Source organism: Chelonoidis abingdonii, chromosome 2 (genome assembly GCF_003597395.2).
Source record: "Chelonoidis abingdonii isolate Lonesome George chromosome 2, CheloAbing_2.0, whole genome shotgun sequence".
Lineage (NCBI taxonomy): Eukaryota > Metazoa > Chordata > Testudines > Testudinidae > Chelonoidis > Chelonoidis abingdonii.
The window spans coordinates 68,394,017-68,411,496 of NC_133770.1; the positions used below are offsets into that span (position 1 = coordinate 68,394,017).

Here is a 17,480-nt window from a genome sequence, read left to right on the forward strand (position 1 = left end):
CATTGTGATAGACCACATATCCTGCGAACACACTTGTATATGTAAACAGATTTGTGCCCCTAAAAAGAACCTTGGGAAAAAAATACAGTTCAGAGAAGAGTAAACAAACAAACAAACAAGCCAGTGTACTGTCTGGTTTAGGCCCCCACATATTATTTACTACTGTATTACAGCAGCATTTACAGGGCACAACTGAGATCAAGACCACTATCTCATTTACATACAGTCTCTCCCCTGAAGAGCATGCGATCTAAACAAACAAGAAAATATTGTTTAAGTGTTTTCCCCATAGAGAATCTCTCTAAACTTATGTTGCCAACAGATTTGTTTGAAATATCCCCTTTTCAATGTGGCGTGTGTGTGAATGACTGCATGTTCACAAGCACATGGCTTGCAAAAGCCCTAAAAGCACTCTCTGCTCTGTGCATGCCTAAACAGACAAGAAAAGGAACCAGCAGAGAGCTCCTTCCCATCTGACTGCGGTTCATTTGAAGGCTGATTTGTTATAGCGCAATGTTTCTCAAACTGGGGTTGCCGCTTGTGCAGGGAAAGCCCCTGGCAGGCCGGGCCGGTTTGTTTACCTGCCCCATCTGCAGGTCTGGCCGACTGCGGCTCCCACTGGCCGTGGTTTGCCGCTGCAGGCCAATGGGAGCTGCTAGAAGTGGCAGCCAGTATGTGTGTAGGCCCGCGCTGCTTCCAGCAGCCTCCATTGGCCCACAGCAGCGAACCAGTGGAAGCCATGATCGGCCGGACCTGCAGACGAGGCAGGTAAACAAACCGGCTCAGCCCACCAAGGGCTTTCCCTACACAAGCGGAGACCCCAGTTTGAGAAACACTGTCATAGCACAAGACTAAGTTTGGTTTTCTGTATTCCTTTCCCCCCACTAATGAAAATAGCTTCCCATGACCCTTTTTAACTTTTATCCCATTAGTCCTATACCTCTTAAGCCCATGCCTTTCTTTTACTTTTTTTTTTAAGCAAGACTAATTGAAGCGTGATATGTTTATTTTCTCTTATGAAGTTACTGTAAAAAGGGCAACGCCAGCACTTTTAGTGAAAATAAACTGTAAAGGTTCTGTGCCCTGCAATGCACAGGAGGTCAAACTATATGATCACGATGGTCCCTTCTGACCTTAAAGTCTATGAGAATATGGGAATTTTAGAAGGCATTGGCAATTTTTTACAAGCAGATTCATGTATTATATTTTAAAAATAAAATTGCAAGTTTCCCTTAAATGCCAAAAAATATTACAGCAACCAGCAACTAACTTATCCTAAGGCATGATTGTTCCAAGCAAAATTGGTGTCTCCAGAGATCAGCACTTAGCTTTTTTCTATAATCCCAATGACTATAAAGTAGTCTAGTAACTCCACCATTCATTTAGTACCATTTTCAAAAAGGCTATAACTTCAAAATTATATGAGCAAAAACTGAAGTATTCATGTAAGTTGCACTTCCGTGAAGTTTTCGGCATCCAGATACTCAATTTGCATGTGCAAAAATGTAAGCATGAAAAACTGCTCATACAAGAATTTGATACCTCAGACTATCTCATTTTGAAAATCTGATCCAGAGATGACACTTCTTTTTATGTCCCACCACACACTTTGCCTCTTTGTTTTACCTATTTCATGTCTAATGCACAGAGAAAATAATTAACAAGAAAAACAGAATTTTGTCCTTTTGAATTTAAAGTGGACTTCAGTACAGAATTTTAAAATCAGATCCTAGCAATAGTTAACAAAACTTGGCAAGCACAACCAAATTTAAGACAACACAGCAAACTGTCATAGGCTCATGTGTACAGACAGCTTTCTGATTCTATTTAATTAAAAAGTCAAGTCCTTAAGTGGCTGAATAAAGACTTAAACAGCTTTTAGAAATTATTCAGAGTCTGTAAGTAGTTTGAAACACTATTCTCCTTACACGATGCCTCAAGCTTTATGATTACAGAGAATCAAAGCCAAGGCCAATCAGAAGGAACTGAGGAACAGTACAGTATTAAAGTTCACTGAGTGCTTGTTGATAAAGGTGCCAGAGTAACAGCACTGAAGACAGTCTACATATATAATGTAGGCAGCGGTGGTACTGAATCTCTCATTCCTCACCTTGGAACATCAAAGGTAATAGACGATTGCTTGTATTAGATGTACACAGCTTTTGGAACATGGATCAAGGTGGTCAACAGGAATGCAAAATACGGTAGTTTATTTTGCAATGTCAGAGTAAGAGGAACTGGACTTCAGTCACTTACTCATTTCACAAAAGCCAGTCAAGAGCCATTAAGTGTGTAACCAGATTTCTTGCTGAAGGAAATAGCCACTGTTAGGGATCAGAGTCAAAATTTTTATCTTTAGCCACCCAAGTTCAGATACCTAGAGCCATATTTGAACACAATGTAAAACTACCATCAAATGTAGCCCACACAGAGCCTCCTTAGTCAGCAAAGGAAGAGGAGCAGAAGACTCAGCCTACAGAATTCCCTATGCAGACCTAATTTACCAGGGAGGTGCTGAAATGGCATGGAGTGCTGGTTCTGTCCAAGCAAAGAAAATGAAAATATCTAGCAGATGATCTCAAATCACGATACCACAACACTATCTTGGTACATCATCATTAGGACTAGTGATTTTATTTAAATATGACATCTGCAATGCCCAACAGTGTCTGTACCAGAAGAAAGAGCAATAGAAAAATAATAGGCGTTACAAGCTCAGAAAAGGTCACCAGATAGAGAGGCATATCTGATCTCCCTTCCCAGCCAGAGTGCCAGTTGGTTCATGGATGGTTACCTGCAAGAGGGGGATCTATGCTCCACTTCTTTCTGTATTTTGGAAATGTCTTGTGCCAATAGGCCTCTGAGGTTTAATTGTGATCGCCAGAAGCATAAGCAGCTTGGACAGAAGATGATGAGGCTGCACTTGGAATCTCAATCATCTGTAAGACTACATATGGTCCTTGCACAAAATATCTACAACCAAGCCAAGAGATTTTACCTGCCTTCAGTCACAGACATTATGAAGAACCATGCACATGAATTTTTTAGGATATCAGACATTCGAGACCATCTCTTTGCTCCTGTAGTGAGGTAGCCTGGCTCCCAGCCGCCCCAGAGAGGGATGAGCCCCTCCGGATGCCAAAGTGGGCGGAGCCACTGGAGCCTGCGCCCGCCCCACAGAGATCAAAGCGCAGGACAGGAAGTATAAAAGTCCAACCCCAGGGCTCAGAAGCTGCCTGGCTGCTGGAGAAGCCAGACACTGGTGGCCTAGCTCCTGCCGGGGAGACTCCTGTAGCCTGTGACCGACCCAAGGACTGGCCATACCAGTAAAGGCCTGATACCCACCAGACCCCGGAGAAGCTGGTAAGCCTCCCTGTGAGAAGCGACCCAGAGGAGCTGCCAAGCTTACCGCTCGCTAAGTACCCTGAGGAGCCCATGGTGCTGGATCCCATGGAGGACACCGACCAGATGCAAGTACTGGGGAGGGGGAGGTAGGAAGTAGCCCACAGGCAGCTGACTCTAGTCTGGCTGTGGCACGCCCAGAGCCAATGTCAGTGTGTTGCGGCCAGGATCCTCACTGGCACAGCAGCAGGCCGCTTGCCAGTGCTAGGGCCCTGGGCTGGGATGCAGTGGAGTGGGTGGGCCTGCGACCCCCATTGCCCCCAACACTCAGGATCAGGAGCCTGGGTTTTGTTCTTGCACTATTTGCTCAGCCTCTGCCTGAGGGCCTGAGCTCCAGACTGTTTGCTGCCCTGCCCTGACCCAGGGCCTGGGCTAGTTCCAGAACTATTTGCTCAGCCCCTGCCTGAGGAGCTGAGTCCTTGACAGTTTCCTGCCCCACCAGGCTGACTCCCCGGACCTCAGAAGCGAGGCGGCCTGGCTCTCAGCCTCCCCAGAGAGGGGCGACCCCCAACCGAAACCGTCTACAGCCCCTCATCCTGATTAGTATCTACACTCAGGCCTGGTCTACACTATGCGTTTAAATCGATTTAAAGAGAGTTAAATCGATTGAACGCTGTACCCGTCCACACTACAACGCCCTTTATATCGATTAAAGGGCTTTAAATCGATTTCTGTACCTCCTCCGACGAGAGGAGCAGCGCTAAATCGATATTGCTACTTCGGAATAGTGTTAATGTGAACGAAATTGACGTTATTGGCCTCCGGGAGGTATCCCACAGTGCACCACTGACCGCTCTGGACAGCAATCAGAACTCTGAGGCACTGGCCAGGTAAACAGGAAAAGCCCGCAAACTTTTGAATTCAATTTCCTGTTTGGCCAGCATGGAGTTCTGATCAGCACAGGTGACCACGCAGAGCTCATCAGCACAGGTAACAATGCAGTCTCCTGAGATCGAAAAAGAAGCACCAGCCCTGGACTGCAAAGAGGTACTGGATCTGATCGCTATATGGGGAAAGATTCAGTGCTAACAGAACTCGTTCGAAAAGACGAATGAAAAAAATATTTGAAAGAATTTCAAAGTCTATGACGGGAAGGCCACAGCAGGACTCAGTGCATGCAGAGTAAAAGTTAGGAGCTCAGACAGGCATACCAGAAAACAAGAAGCAAACGGCAGGTCTGGGTAGGGCCGAAAACATGCCACTTCTATGCTGAGCTGCAGTCAATTTTAGGGGGCTGTGCAACCAGTACCCACCCCTAGCGTGGATTCAGAGGTCGGGGTGTAATATCAACCCCGTGGCTGAGGATTCTGCAGAGGGGAAGATGAGGAGGAAGAGGGAGAGGAGAAGAGCTTGCTGAGAACACACAGCTCCGTTAGCCCCAACAGCAGGAGCTTTTGTGACCCAGAATTACCGTCCCAGCCCTTCCCAAGCCCAAGCCCAGACAGTGAACCATGGAAGCGACCTCTGGTGAGTGTACCTTTTGTATATAAACATGGTTTAAACAAGCGTTTTTTTAATGATTGAATTTGGCATCAGGGCTGTGATGCATTCGCAGCCAGTACAGTTACAGGAAAAGATCGTAACGTTGTCTGGGGATGGAGCGAAAATCCTCCAAATAAATTCTTGAATCGCTCTTGGAGGTACTCAAAAAGCTTTGCAGAAGATTTCTGGCAAGGCAGCCTATTTGGTCCGCCCATTGTATGACACTTTTCCACCATGCCATATAGCAAGTAATTCGGATCATAGCTTCACAAAGCACAGCCGGGTATGGCCCAGGTGACCGCTGCATTCCAGAACATACGTTCTGTCCCGTGGTGGTATTCTCAGGAGAGTTTATCATTCATTTAACCTGGTTGAAATTGAGGATTTTAATTAGGGGGCAGACATGGCGATTTTCCTCTGGGCAGCCGCTTAATCCCTTCCTGCTGAGCAAAGCGGGGGAGGGGAGGAATGATAGCGGCTGAGTTTCTCAGCGTTGGTGAGCGAATCTTCCCGTACCAGCCACGATCATTATAGTGATCTTACATGATAGCAGCCATGAGGTGGGGAGGAGGGAAAGAGGGGGGTTTGGGTTTGCTGGTTCCTCTTAACAGCCAAGGCATCATAGATCACTGGTATATGAACGCTGAAGAAGTCAACAGAAAGCCTTACCATGGCCGCATGGAAGCTTAATTTGGATGCCTGGACCTGCGATCTGTGAGATCTGCAACACCAGAGCCACGGCACTCAATATTAAACGATGCAAATGCGACCTTGTAGTGAAATCACATGTGCTATGTAAGGTGGATAGTGTTTTCACTGTGAAAGAGTAAGCATTGTTCTGTAAATGTATCTTTACATACTTCTCTCCCTGTTTCCCTCCCCCATGCAGCTGCACAGTTGTCCGGCCTCCCTACGCATCCGAAGGGCTAGCTCAGATAAGGCGGAGGAGGAAGAGAGCATGAGTAATGTTTCTCAGAATCATGGAAGTAACACGCAATGACAGAGCTCATCAGAATGAGTGGAAGGACGTGCTAGCACAGTACAGGAGATGCAGTGAACGGGAGTAGGAGAGACGCTCGGATGAGAGGTGTAGGCAGGAAGATCAGCGGTGGCGGGATGCTACGCTGTAGCTGCTGCGTGCTCAAACTGATATCCTCCAACGCCATGGGTGGATCTCAGGAAGAGCAGCGGGCTTACAGATGCTGCTGCAGCCCATGTTTAACCACCCTCAAAGCTCCCACATTCCATATCTCCCTCACCCAGATGTGTAGAGGCGTGGGGGAAGGCTTTCTGCACCGCCCACTCACCCCCCTGGACAGTCCAAGCAAAAGGCTGTCATTACGTTGAAATGAGCTTATGGCCTTTTTCCTTCCCTCCTATCCTTCTCCCAAAGCCAGCAGGCAGGGATACCTTGATAATTCTCGCCTCTTTTTTTATATTACTTTTTAATAAGAATACATCCAAGGGGAGGGTGGTGTTGCTTACAGGGAATGACTTTTAAGAAAGATACATGATTTTAATGATATTGACTTTATTTCTTCAGCAAGCTGTAAGTAAAGGGAAGGTGGGTTGCTTACAGGGAATGAGTCAATCAAGGGGGGAGGGTTCATCAAGGGAAGCAAACACAGCAGTCACACCGTACCCTGGCCCGTGCTGAAACTCGTTTTCAGGCTTCTCTGCTGCACCGCCTCCCTGGTGTGCTCTTCTAATCGCCCTGGTCTCTGGCTGCTCGTAGGCAGCGGCCAGGTGATTTGCCTCAGCCTCCCACCCGCCAAAAATGTCTCCCCCTTACTCTACAGAGATTGTGGCGCACACAGCGCAGCAATAACAAACGGGACATTGGTTGGCTGAGGTCTGAGCGAGTAAGTAATGTTCGCCAGCGCCTTTTAAACGGCCAATGCACATTCTACCACCATCCGCACTTGCTCAGCCTGTAGTTGAACAGCTCCTGACTACTGTCCAGGCTGCCTGCGTATGGCTTCATGAGCCATGGCATCAAGGGATAGGCTGGGTCACCCAGGATACGACAGGCATTTCAACAATCCCCAACGGTTATTTTCTGGTCTGGGAAATAATTCCTTTGCTGCAGCCGTTTAAACAGAGTGTGCTTTGGAAGACGCGAGCCGTCATGAACCCTTCCCGGCCATCCCACGTTGGATTTTGGTGAAACGTCCTTGTGATCCACCAGTGCTTGCAGCACCATGAAAAGTACCCCTTGCGGTTTACGTACTGGGTGCCCTGGCGCTCTGGGGCCAAGATAGGGATATGGGTTCCATCTATGGCCCCACCACAGTTCGGAAAACCCATTGCAGCAAAGCCATCCACTATCACTGCACATTTCCAAGAGTCACAACCTTTCGCAGCAGCAGCTTAACGATTGCTTTGGCTACTTGCATCACAGCACCCCACAGTAGATTTGCCCTCTCCAAATTGATTCCCGACTGACCGGTAGCTGTCTGGCGTTGCAAGCTTCCAGAGGGCTATTGCCACTCGCTTCTCCACTGTGAGGGCTGCTCTCATCTTAGTATTATGGCGTTTCATGGCAGGGGAAAGCAAGTCACAAAGTTCAAAGAAAGTGCTCTTACGCATGCAAAGTTTTGCAGCCACTGGGAATCGTCCCACACCGGCAAAACTATGCAGTCCCACCAGTCTGTGCTTGTTTCCCACGCCCAAAATTGGCGTTCAATGGGTAGAACCTGCCCCATTACCAGCAGTAGCTCCAAAATGCAGGGGCCCGCGGTTAGGGAGAATTCAGTGTCCATGTCCTCATCGCCTCATATACCATCCTTCTGTCACACCAGATCTCTCTGCCTGAGAACCTAACAGTGGAGGGCTATAGGAATTCCAGCCTGGGAGAGTCCCACGTTACTAGTAGTTTATACTCTTCCTACTTTTAAGTGACAACTCAATGTTTCCTAAGGTATTTATTAACTTGACCTCACATGGCCCATCATGGGGGTATCTAATTCCCATCCAGAGAAAAGACCAGGTGCTTGCTATGAGCGTAGGGATTTGCAGAGTAAGGAGGCTAAGCCAGTTTGTGTTCCTATCAACATACCACACAAAGAAGTGCTAAAGAGTTGGGCCTGGATTCTGGCAGCAAGAATTGAGAAGACTCTGTTGGGAAACAGCTGGAGCTAAACTCACTAAAGTAAGGAGGAAAGGGTGATAGTAGTTCTCTTCCATTCTGCAACTGGGATAAGATGAGCTAGGCTTTTGCCTTTCTTATGCTTTTCTCTCTATTTTGGCTAAGAGACTCCTGCTTTATTTGCGTTTGAGCCTTGGGGCAGGACATATGCAATCTTTTCGTTTTTACAAGTAGAAATATATAAAGAATTTAGACCCTTTCCAGCTGCATGTCACAGCCCCAAGCACCCCTGCCCTTTTTCTTAGCGCAAACCATTGCCCTCCAATTTCAGTCATGTTGAATTGTATGCAGGTGATTTTTTGATATGCAGCAGGCTTTCATGTATTTCACATTTTCAACTACACTGTACAGTGCTTCTGAGAATCTTCACCATGGAGAGGAAGTGATTCACAAGCACATTTAAAAATAATGATTTCTGCAGATTAATTAATGCAGAATGAACTCTTTTTAAGTAGGTTTTGTTTTTGAGCCCTGTGTTATCAGACACTTCTCTCTTTAGTGACATTAAAGCCAGCTGATGCTCTCGAAAAGTCGGCGTGGAGGAAAAGACTAGGAAGACAGACACATTTATTCATTCCTAGTCATATAACTTAGAGGCATGCACTAATTAAAGTTCTGGTACATGTATCTTCATGGGTCATATCAAATGTACAAAGGTTTTTGAAAAAAAAATCCTACAAACTTTTTAGTTTAATAGATAAAAATAGTTAACTCCAAAGAAAAAAAAAATGTTCTACACACACACACTCTTTCTTAGAAGCTGAACTAGCCATAGACATATTTTATTCTCTTGACTTATTTCTTAAGTTTTAGGCTGTTATAAAAATTAGTAATAATAAATGAGCTATGTTAAACAAACCTTAAGGGCAAATAAACTTTGACACAGCGAGTGCTGCATTGGCAACTCATCAAGTGTCATCAAATAAAACACAATATTGGTTTGTACTTACATCTTCGTTAACAGACTGATAGAAATGCTTGTTTGAGTTCCACAGCAACAAAACTTGCAGTTGATCAGTTCTGCCTGATTTTGAAGTTACAGGACAAAGAAAGCCAGGCGCCATATTTGGTCCTCTGACTGCACTTTGGACAACTCAGCCGGCACATAATGGTGCCAGATTGAAGTGCATAGGGACACAGGGTAGGACTGCATTCTACACACCTCTCTGATTAGCTAAGTTTTTACTGTTTGCTTCTATTGGGCACTGCACAGCCCAGACATGGAGGGGAGAGTGAGCTCATGCTCAAGGTTCCTGGCTAATGCATCTGAATTGTTAGCTACATACCAATTACTGTTTTTGTTGGTTATGCACAAACCAAAGAAAGCAAGCAGGGCTTTTAGCTCCCTTGTGGAGTATGCAGGGCTGAAAGTTATGGAAGCCATATTTTTATTTGTGATCTGAGTAAGTCTATTACAAAGTCCTTTAGGGAAATTAAACATGGACCCCCCCCATGTCATTTTCAAAGTTGTTTTTTCTGCATTTTAAAATTGTACTTTAGATTGTCAAAAAGCATCATCTGAAAATAAAGTTCACTAGATGCTCCCATTCAAGACTGAAACTTGTCTCAATGGAGCAATTAAAAGTTCCTGCTGCAAAAATGGGAAACTACTGTAACCAAACTGAAGGTATTGCAAAAGTTTGCCATTAATTTTTCACTGAGTTAACATAAAAGTATGTCCTAGGAAAGCGCTGCAGTCAGAAAGATCAGATCCTTGCAGGACCCTAATCTTACTAGTATAAATCCAGTGTGTATGGAAAAAATAAACCAAAGCTTTTCCATCCAAAAGTCATCTGCAGTATGTTTGGGGAAATTGCCTGATGACCTGTTTCAATTTACTTCCAAGAAAAAGATCACATTAACAGACTGCTTTTCGGAACAGTGTCTGGAAAGGGATATATAAAATTAAGAAAAGGATATACGTGACTACTGTTTCCTGGATATACGTAAAGGAGAGATATACATCTTTTTAAAGTTACTAGTTGATCATCCTGAAGCAGTAAGGACAGAAAGTGAAGAGTGTACATTTAAGAGTAAAATATGCCAGTATAAAAGTTAAGAAACAGATACTGGTATTCCTAAAGAATTACAGTATATTTCAAATAGCTTATAGTCTGCTAAGAAAGACTACAAGTTTTACATGAGAAAGAGTGATTGCTCCACTTCACTCCTCTCCTGAGAACAGTCAATGTTTTTGTTTCTTTTCTGCATCATTCTGCTCACTGGCCTCTTAGTACTCTGCTGTCAGAGTAAGGCAATGAAGATTTATTCTTTATGCTCACGATTAATTATAAAGTAAGACAGTTTTCTTGAAAGTAAAATAAAAGTTATCTGAACTCACTTCTCCTGTAATATAGAAGTCATTTTTCTGATAGTCTGGAAATAGCTGGAAAAACTGGATGAGTGCACTGAAATAGAAATATAAGTATAAATCAGGATTACATGGAAATTAATCTCACCCCAATTAGTAACATATTTTAAAGTAAATTTACTCCAGATACACAGCAGAATCCCATATGGAGTTTTATAGGACATGTCTGTTAGGATTAATCCTCTCTCCATTAGAAAACTCGTATCACTGGGGTCTATGGGTTTTTTTTTGTTTTTAAACCTACTCTTCCTTTAATGAGCATGTCAAATATATAGTTCTGGACTCAGTAATCTTCTGCCCCAATATTCACAGATTTTCTTGAAAATGCAGCAGATTTAGAGATCACAGGTCATAGCATTTTTAAATTGACCCTTAGAGAGTAAAAGTTTTTGAAACACTATGATATTTAGAAATTCCTGAATCATTTGAGAGAAGTATGCATAATGTCCACCCATGCATTAAAATTTAACTAACTTTTGTTTTCTCACTTCAGTCGCAGTGGAATTGCATTTTGACAGTTTCAACTGGTGAAGCTATAAACCATACTGTCAAAGGAAACAAAACTATCCTTTCAAAGAAGGCAGAAAGAGGAAACTGCAACTGCCTTTGACTTATGCTCAGGCTAAGAAGGGTGCTGCTTCTCTCTGAAGCAGTGCCACAGAATAACCTACAGACACCACTGTGATCATAACTGGGCACCCAATACTTTGAAGGTATAAGGGTCCATTACTAAGAGTTAGTCAAGTTGCTAACATAGTAGGCAACCACCAGCAAACAACAAATAAATAAATAAAAATGAGAGGGTTGAGGTTTCACAGACTGCTAAAAAATTGACCACTACTGCTCAATTTCCTGTAACTAGACCCAAATTTCTGATGAAGATTTTAGACTTTCCTTCCTTTCCCTCGCCTCTGAATTGCAGGAAAGGGGGTGGGATGCATGAAAAATGTGAAACCTATAAAAGGACAGCTGAAATCAGTTTTCTGCACTACCCTTTGATTAGCTGTTCTTCAGCTTGGAAAGCCTGAAGCTAAAAGAACTAAAAAACAGCTATAAACAATGGACGCTTTGAATTAGCTTCTCTTTATACATGTCATGCAAAAGGAGATGGGTCTCATGCCTGCAGTAAATAGCCACATAGAAGGTCAGCTGGAATTTGTAACAAAGTCCTAGAGAAAAAGCTAACAACAAAAAGCAGTTCTAAAACTTATGCAATTACTTCTTGAATTCCATATTAAAGCCAAGATGCCTGCCAGTTAAACAAGTAAAATATTTACTATGGGAGTAACACAAACAAAAAGGTAAGTCTGTTTGAACATTTAGTGCTTCAGAGGAAAAGATCTGTGGCTCCATCATGCCAGCTGCTGAGCACTCTGGCCCAACTCCGCAGAGCACTTCAGCCTGGAACAGCAAAGCAGGTGTTTAAGTGCTTAGTACCCAATAGGATCACATTCTAATGCTTAGGAATACAGACAGACATGCATCCCACAACAGATTTTGTGGTAAAGCAAATATTCCTAATACAAGGTATTCAGTGTAGCCTTCTGCCCTTCTAAAGATTCTGTTCTGCAAAAGGACCACTGGAAGGGGAGCATTAAATTTTGAGTCTATAAAAACAAACAACAAACACTTCTCAGCAACAGGTCCTTCTCAACAAGGGCAGGCCACCTATTTTGAATAAATTATTAAGATTGTCAAGCCCTGTTCCAGCACTGACATTTGGAAACCAGCAATTTGAAGGGAGGCCACTTTAAAGAGCATGAGCAGATATCAAGGAAACATTTAACCAAAAGTGGCTATAGAAAGAAGCAGGTAGCAAAGGAATGGAGCAAGACATGAAGAACAAATAAAGCTCAAGAAACTTTGTTATGGCCCCTATTTCCTACATCCAGCCATTACAAGGACCAGGACAACATACAGAAGCATACTCAGGCTGGCAATTTGTCATCTTCTTTTTGAGTCCCCATCCATTCCCCACTGCTAATTTCTACTTAAGTGCTTGTTTTTTAATTTTATTTTGTTAAATATAGTGGTTACTGAAACAAATAAATGAGTGCAGTTAAAGTTCGTTCCTGCCGAGAGAGGTTACTGAATGCAGCAATATTCCCAGTATGTGCCCAAACTGGGAATCTCTCTAGAGCTAGAATGAACTGTAAGTGTATCCATTACATATGAGCCTAATGTCATGCAAAAATTCCTTGAAATAAAAAGGAAGAAAACAATTCTTTCCTGTAAATGCTAATCAAAATGGTTTTAGAAGCAGGCCAGAAAGGTCAGCAATGCTAGCTTTTGGGAAATAAAGACGAACAGAAATGAACACAAAGAAACAAATGGAGTAAGGTGGCATAATTTACCTGTATAAATCTCTTCCTACATCATCTTGGTTTACTGCATATCCCGTATCATCAGTAAAACTAAAGCCAGTCCCAACCTGATAATGAAACAAAAAATCATGGGATTTGAGAACAAAATTGCTTCTAGCTCCTAAACACTTTTTTTTGGCCATGTGGCAAAATAAGATTCTGTCAAGTATATGGTTTCTCTCAATTAAAAAACTGTAAATTAGGTTAAAACTTATTAGGGCATTTAAAAGGTAAGAAACTTTATTTTTGCACTCAAGATAGACTACATTCTCTGCTCTGTTTTCTGAGGTGATGATCTCACCAAAGGGTGCAAAATAAAACCAAATTTTCGTCTTGGCAAGTAAGAGAAGAGTGGAATATACCCTTGATACTTTTATAAAAAACAAAATTGCTTTTAAGTACACATTGTTACTAATTTGTAAATCACAGTCTATACTACATCCCATCACACTGTAGAACAGTGGTCCCCAACCTTTTTGACTGGCAGGCGCCAGCCGAAGGACCACTGGAGCGGTGGAGCACCCGCCGAAATGCCGCCGAATTTCGGCGGTGACCCCTCTCGATGACGTCGCTTGCTGTTGACAAGTGACGTCATTGAGAGGCGTCCCCGCTGAAATTCGGGGGCGATGCCTCTCGATGACATCACTTGTCAACAGCAAGCAGCGTCATCGAGAGGCATCGCTGCCGAAATGCCCCTGCGGCATTTTGGCGGGTGCTCTCCTGGGGGCCAGGACGTGCGTGCACTAAGATGCCCCCGCAGGCGCCATGGCGCTTGCGGGCACTGTGTTGGGGACCCCTGCTGTAGAATGAAGGAGTCTTCCAGTCGCACACAAAGTGATGTGACTAGCATTTGTCATATGGAGTTCTGTCTCTCTTCTTCTACATGTCTAAATAATTGATTACCACAAAAAAGGTTTAAGAATGGACCTTGAAAGCAGAATTATCAAGGCAATGTTTTAGAACTACTGTATACATAGATAAATTTACAATATAAACTAGACAATACACCTACCACGCACACTTTCATATTTCGTACTTACTGGATTGTCAATGTAAAGCATGGAAAATTTAGATGTCCAAGGAAACTTCCGTTTATACACTATTAATAGAAAATGAATCGCTGTCAGTCATAAAAACTTAAATTATATAATCAAGGAGTTATGCTATGAAAAAGACTAGTAAATATCAATACAAAGTTCTCACCATTCATCTCCATCCCAGATAAAGATAAACATGTTCCTATAACTCATTTCAATGGCACAGGTTGGAAACAGCCATAATACTCGATATTAATATGTCTGTGAAAAAAACTAAACAAGCTACTGTATTTTGCCAGTATATTCTATATTATAGATGGGGCTGGTAGCACCACCTATTATTCAGGTTGCCTGACACTTCCCCATTATAAGTCCATGTTTTCTGTTGCTTATAACTTTGCCAGAATAACCATTCTGGCTGAACTTTTCATGCTCTGTGTCTGCCTAGGGCTGATGACAGAAAGATCGATTAAAAAAAAAAAACAACAAAGCTTGGTCTAAAGTTTCAGACAAAACTGATTCAGTTGTTTCTGATAATGAGGGTAGAAAAAAATACATAGTTTTGTTAATACATATTAAAAAGAATAGGTTGTCCGAATTTTTTGACTAGCTCTAGCACCCGCATGCTTTGGAATGGGAACTTGAAATCTGGCAGGAAGTGGCGAGTGTGTCAGGGATATGCCTTTTGTCACCTCTATGAAAATTTGCCTCTTAAAAAAAAAAAGCACACACACACATCGCAGCTCACACATGCTTAGTAGATTTTAACAGACATGCTCAAAGCTCTCACAGCTCCTAGAGCTGACTAGATTGCACATGCACCATCCCCACAGAGCAACTGAGCATGCTCCAGCATCAGGATACAAGGGTGAAGCTGGACTTTCACTTTAGCGGCTGCTCTGGACCAGGCACTGGAACTGAGAGCATGGAGCCTGTCTCTCTTGTGTTCTTGGTGACCTCCCTGCTGGTACCCCAGCAGCGAGGAGGCTCATGTGGAGGGGGCAAAAAAAAACAGGAGAAGGGAAAGACAGAGACTGGGAAAAGGAGTCTGGTAAAACTGGGACTGGAGAGGGAGAGAGAAATTGAGGGCCAAGCAGTCTGGGACTGGAAGATGAGGGGGCAAAGGAGGAGAAGCTAGGAGCCAGTTGGCTTAAGGGGAAGAGACAGATCTTACAAGGAGCTGGAGCATGGCAGGGAGAACTAGGATGGGCTTGGTAAAGAGACTGAGAAGAAGAAACTAGGAAGAGGGACAGGGGGAAGACTTGGCCAAGGAGCTGGGAATGGGGAGATGGACATTGGATCAGGATCCCGGGGAAGGAGACTACGGGCACATCTACAGTTCTAGGGTACGTCAGATTACAGTCAATGCAGTAACTACTGTAGCAGGTGATCTACACACTACCCTCCTTCTGTTGATGGTGTGAGTCCACACCAGGAGCACTTCCACCAACTGAAGAAGGGCAGTGTTGGGGGCTGAGAGCAAGGGCTTCTCAGCTCTGCACTGCTCCCTGCTAGGAGCCCAGATGCCCCCCTGGGCTCCCCACTCCCAGCCGGCAGCCGCCTGGGCTTCTAAGCTCCCTGAGCAGGGAGCACATAGACAGCAGCCTGGCTGGGAGTGAGGAACCAGGGGGCAGCTGGGCTGCCCAGCTTTCCTGTCAATTGGAGCCATGAAACTAACAAGATAGCCAACAGCTGATGTAAGTAATGCAGTGTCTACACAGACAAGCTCTGGCCTTAATTACACTGACATAAGCGCTATACCTCTCATGGAGATGGAGTTATGTCAGTGTATGGCACTTACAGTGGCGGGACAAGGCTGTAGTGTGTACACTGACATAATTAGGCTGATGTAAGTTGTCTTACATTGACCTAACCATGTCGCATAGACCAGGCCTACAATGTGGATAATATCACCCCCTCACATAGGTGCTGGAACTACAGCACCCTCTGCCTCAAAGTGGTTTCCATCATATATAGTGTTTACAGTTTGGTTCAATGGCTTTCAGCACCACCGCTGTACAAACTGTTCCAGCACCTCTGCCCCCTCATTTCACAGGAGCGTTGCAAAGATAGATTAATTAATGTCTGGAAAGCACTCAGTTACTATACTGATAAGCATTATAGAAAAGCCTATGAAGAAATTAATAATTCTGTTTTCAGAGCAAGTTTTAATAGGGTGCTATATATCTGGCACAGGGCCACACATGGACCGATGAGAATAAAACAAAAATTTTAATAACTGCTCATTAAGTGAACACTCTCCATCATGTGCACTGAACAAAGCAGGGGTCCTGGGGCGAGGAACACATGATCATGTAATTAAAGACAGCACCATAGTGCATAAGCACAAAGGAACCTAAATAAGGTTGCAGAGGCCTCCTTAGTTCTAGCATTTCCTAACTTTTGAGTGTTTGACTTTGCAACCTTAATAATGTTATTTTAATGTACTTTTTGTAGATAATTTCACACTGAGTATAAATATTCTGTGGGTTTCAGGATAATGTAGGAACAAGAAGCTGTAGAACTTTCATAAGATGGTTGTTCATTATGAGCTACATTGATTCATAGAACAGATTGTGGGACTGCTGCCTTGAGAAGCACTCAAGCCATACAAGTGATGTGAGCCTTTGCATAAGTACACTAGTTTAACCTAGCCAAAATTTGGCTAGCCTTTTTCACCTATAAACTATTATTGTTTAATGCCAACTGGAAATCCAGCTTTATAGCACAGCAGTAGCCAAATATGACCAGTAATTCCCATTGGGGGCCAGCTACAAGGAAGTCTACCTACTAAGTGGGTTAAATTTGGATTAAAGTGACAAATACCATGAATCCTTTTACAGGTTTTAAAACTCCAAAGTTCATACTATATATATTAACTTTACATACATGTGAAAATAAGTATTTTTCTTAAAACAATTTTTTTTGCTCAGAATACAAGTTACTTTTCCAATTTCATATTCCTAATATGAAGTTCTTACACATTCCATACACCATATAGCATTAAAATGGACTGAGGAACGATAAGTAGTATTAATGTTCCATTAATGATGGGGGTGAAAGAGAGTTATTAGTTCAAACATCAGAAAAAGGCCAAATATTAACTTTGTGGGGTAAAAACCTATCACTGCCATGCTGCAAATCTCCTGTATTTCAAAGCCTATAATAGCAGGACATTCCAATTTCTAAGTAATTAAAGTAACCCACTTTTTTTTTTTTTTTAAACAGTTTCATATGCTTTTGTCCATCTGGGAGAATCAAGGAAGTACTGCAAGAAGGCATGTTCTTAATCCAATTAAATCCTGTTACAAGTCTGAATCTCACTAGATCAATCAGATTTCCAAAGCATACAGGTCTTCTGCATTTTCTGTCCCTGATCCATCAAAATACACGCTTAGCTCCGTTGGTTTCAACAGGACCATGCAAGTGTGTTGCTTGATCAGGGCCTATGTGAACCAGCGTTTTTGAAATTTAACCATTTTCTACCCTCATCCTTCCAAAAAAAGACAATTACATATATTCCCATTACTTTTGTATGTTCAGGAGTTAAGCTCAATGCAACTCTTCGCGTATCATGCTGAAATCTAAGCCATTTCCTTAAAAAAACAAAAACAAAAAAAAAAAAGGAGTTCAGTTCTACTTCCCTCTCTTTTCACAAAATTATGGTTATTTTCATG

General features: G+C 43.1%; 1 protein-coding gene across 8 annotated transcripts in view; it reads right to left on the reverse strand.

Annotated features, from left to right (window-relative positions):
- Positions 1-17,480, reverse strand: part of CPVL (carboxypeptidase vitellogenic like) — a 119,420-nt gene that overhangs the window by 55,643 nt on the left and 46,297 nt on the right. For all 8 annotated transcript variants that reach the window (XM_075062420.1, XM_075062419.1, XM_075062421.1 and 5 more), the window contains 3 exons: positions 13,807-13,865; positions 12,758-12,834; positions 10,374-10,440 (listed from right to left, as the gene is read on the reverse strand). In XM_075062420.1, the coding sequence (XP_074918521.1) occupies positions 10,374-10,440; positions 12,758-12,834; positions 13,807-13,865 (203 nt within the window). The remainder of the gene's footprint in view (positions 1-10,373; positions 10,441-12,757; positions 12,835-13,806; positions 13,866-17,480) is intronic.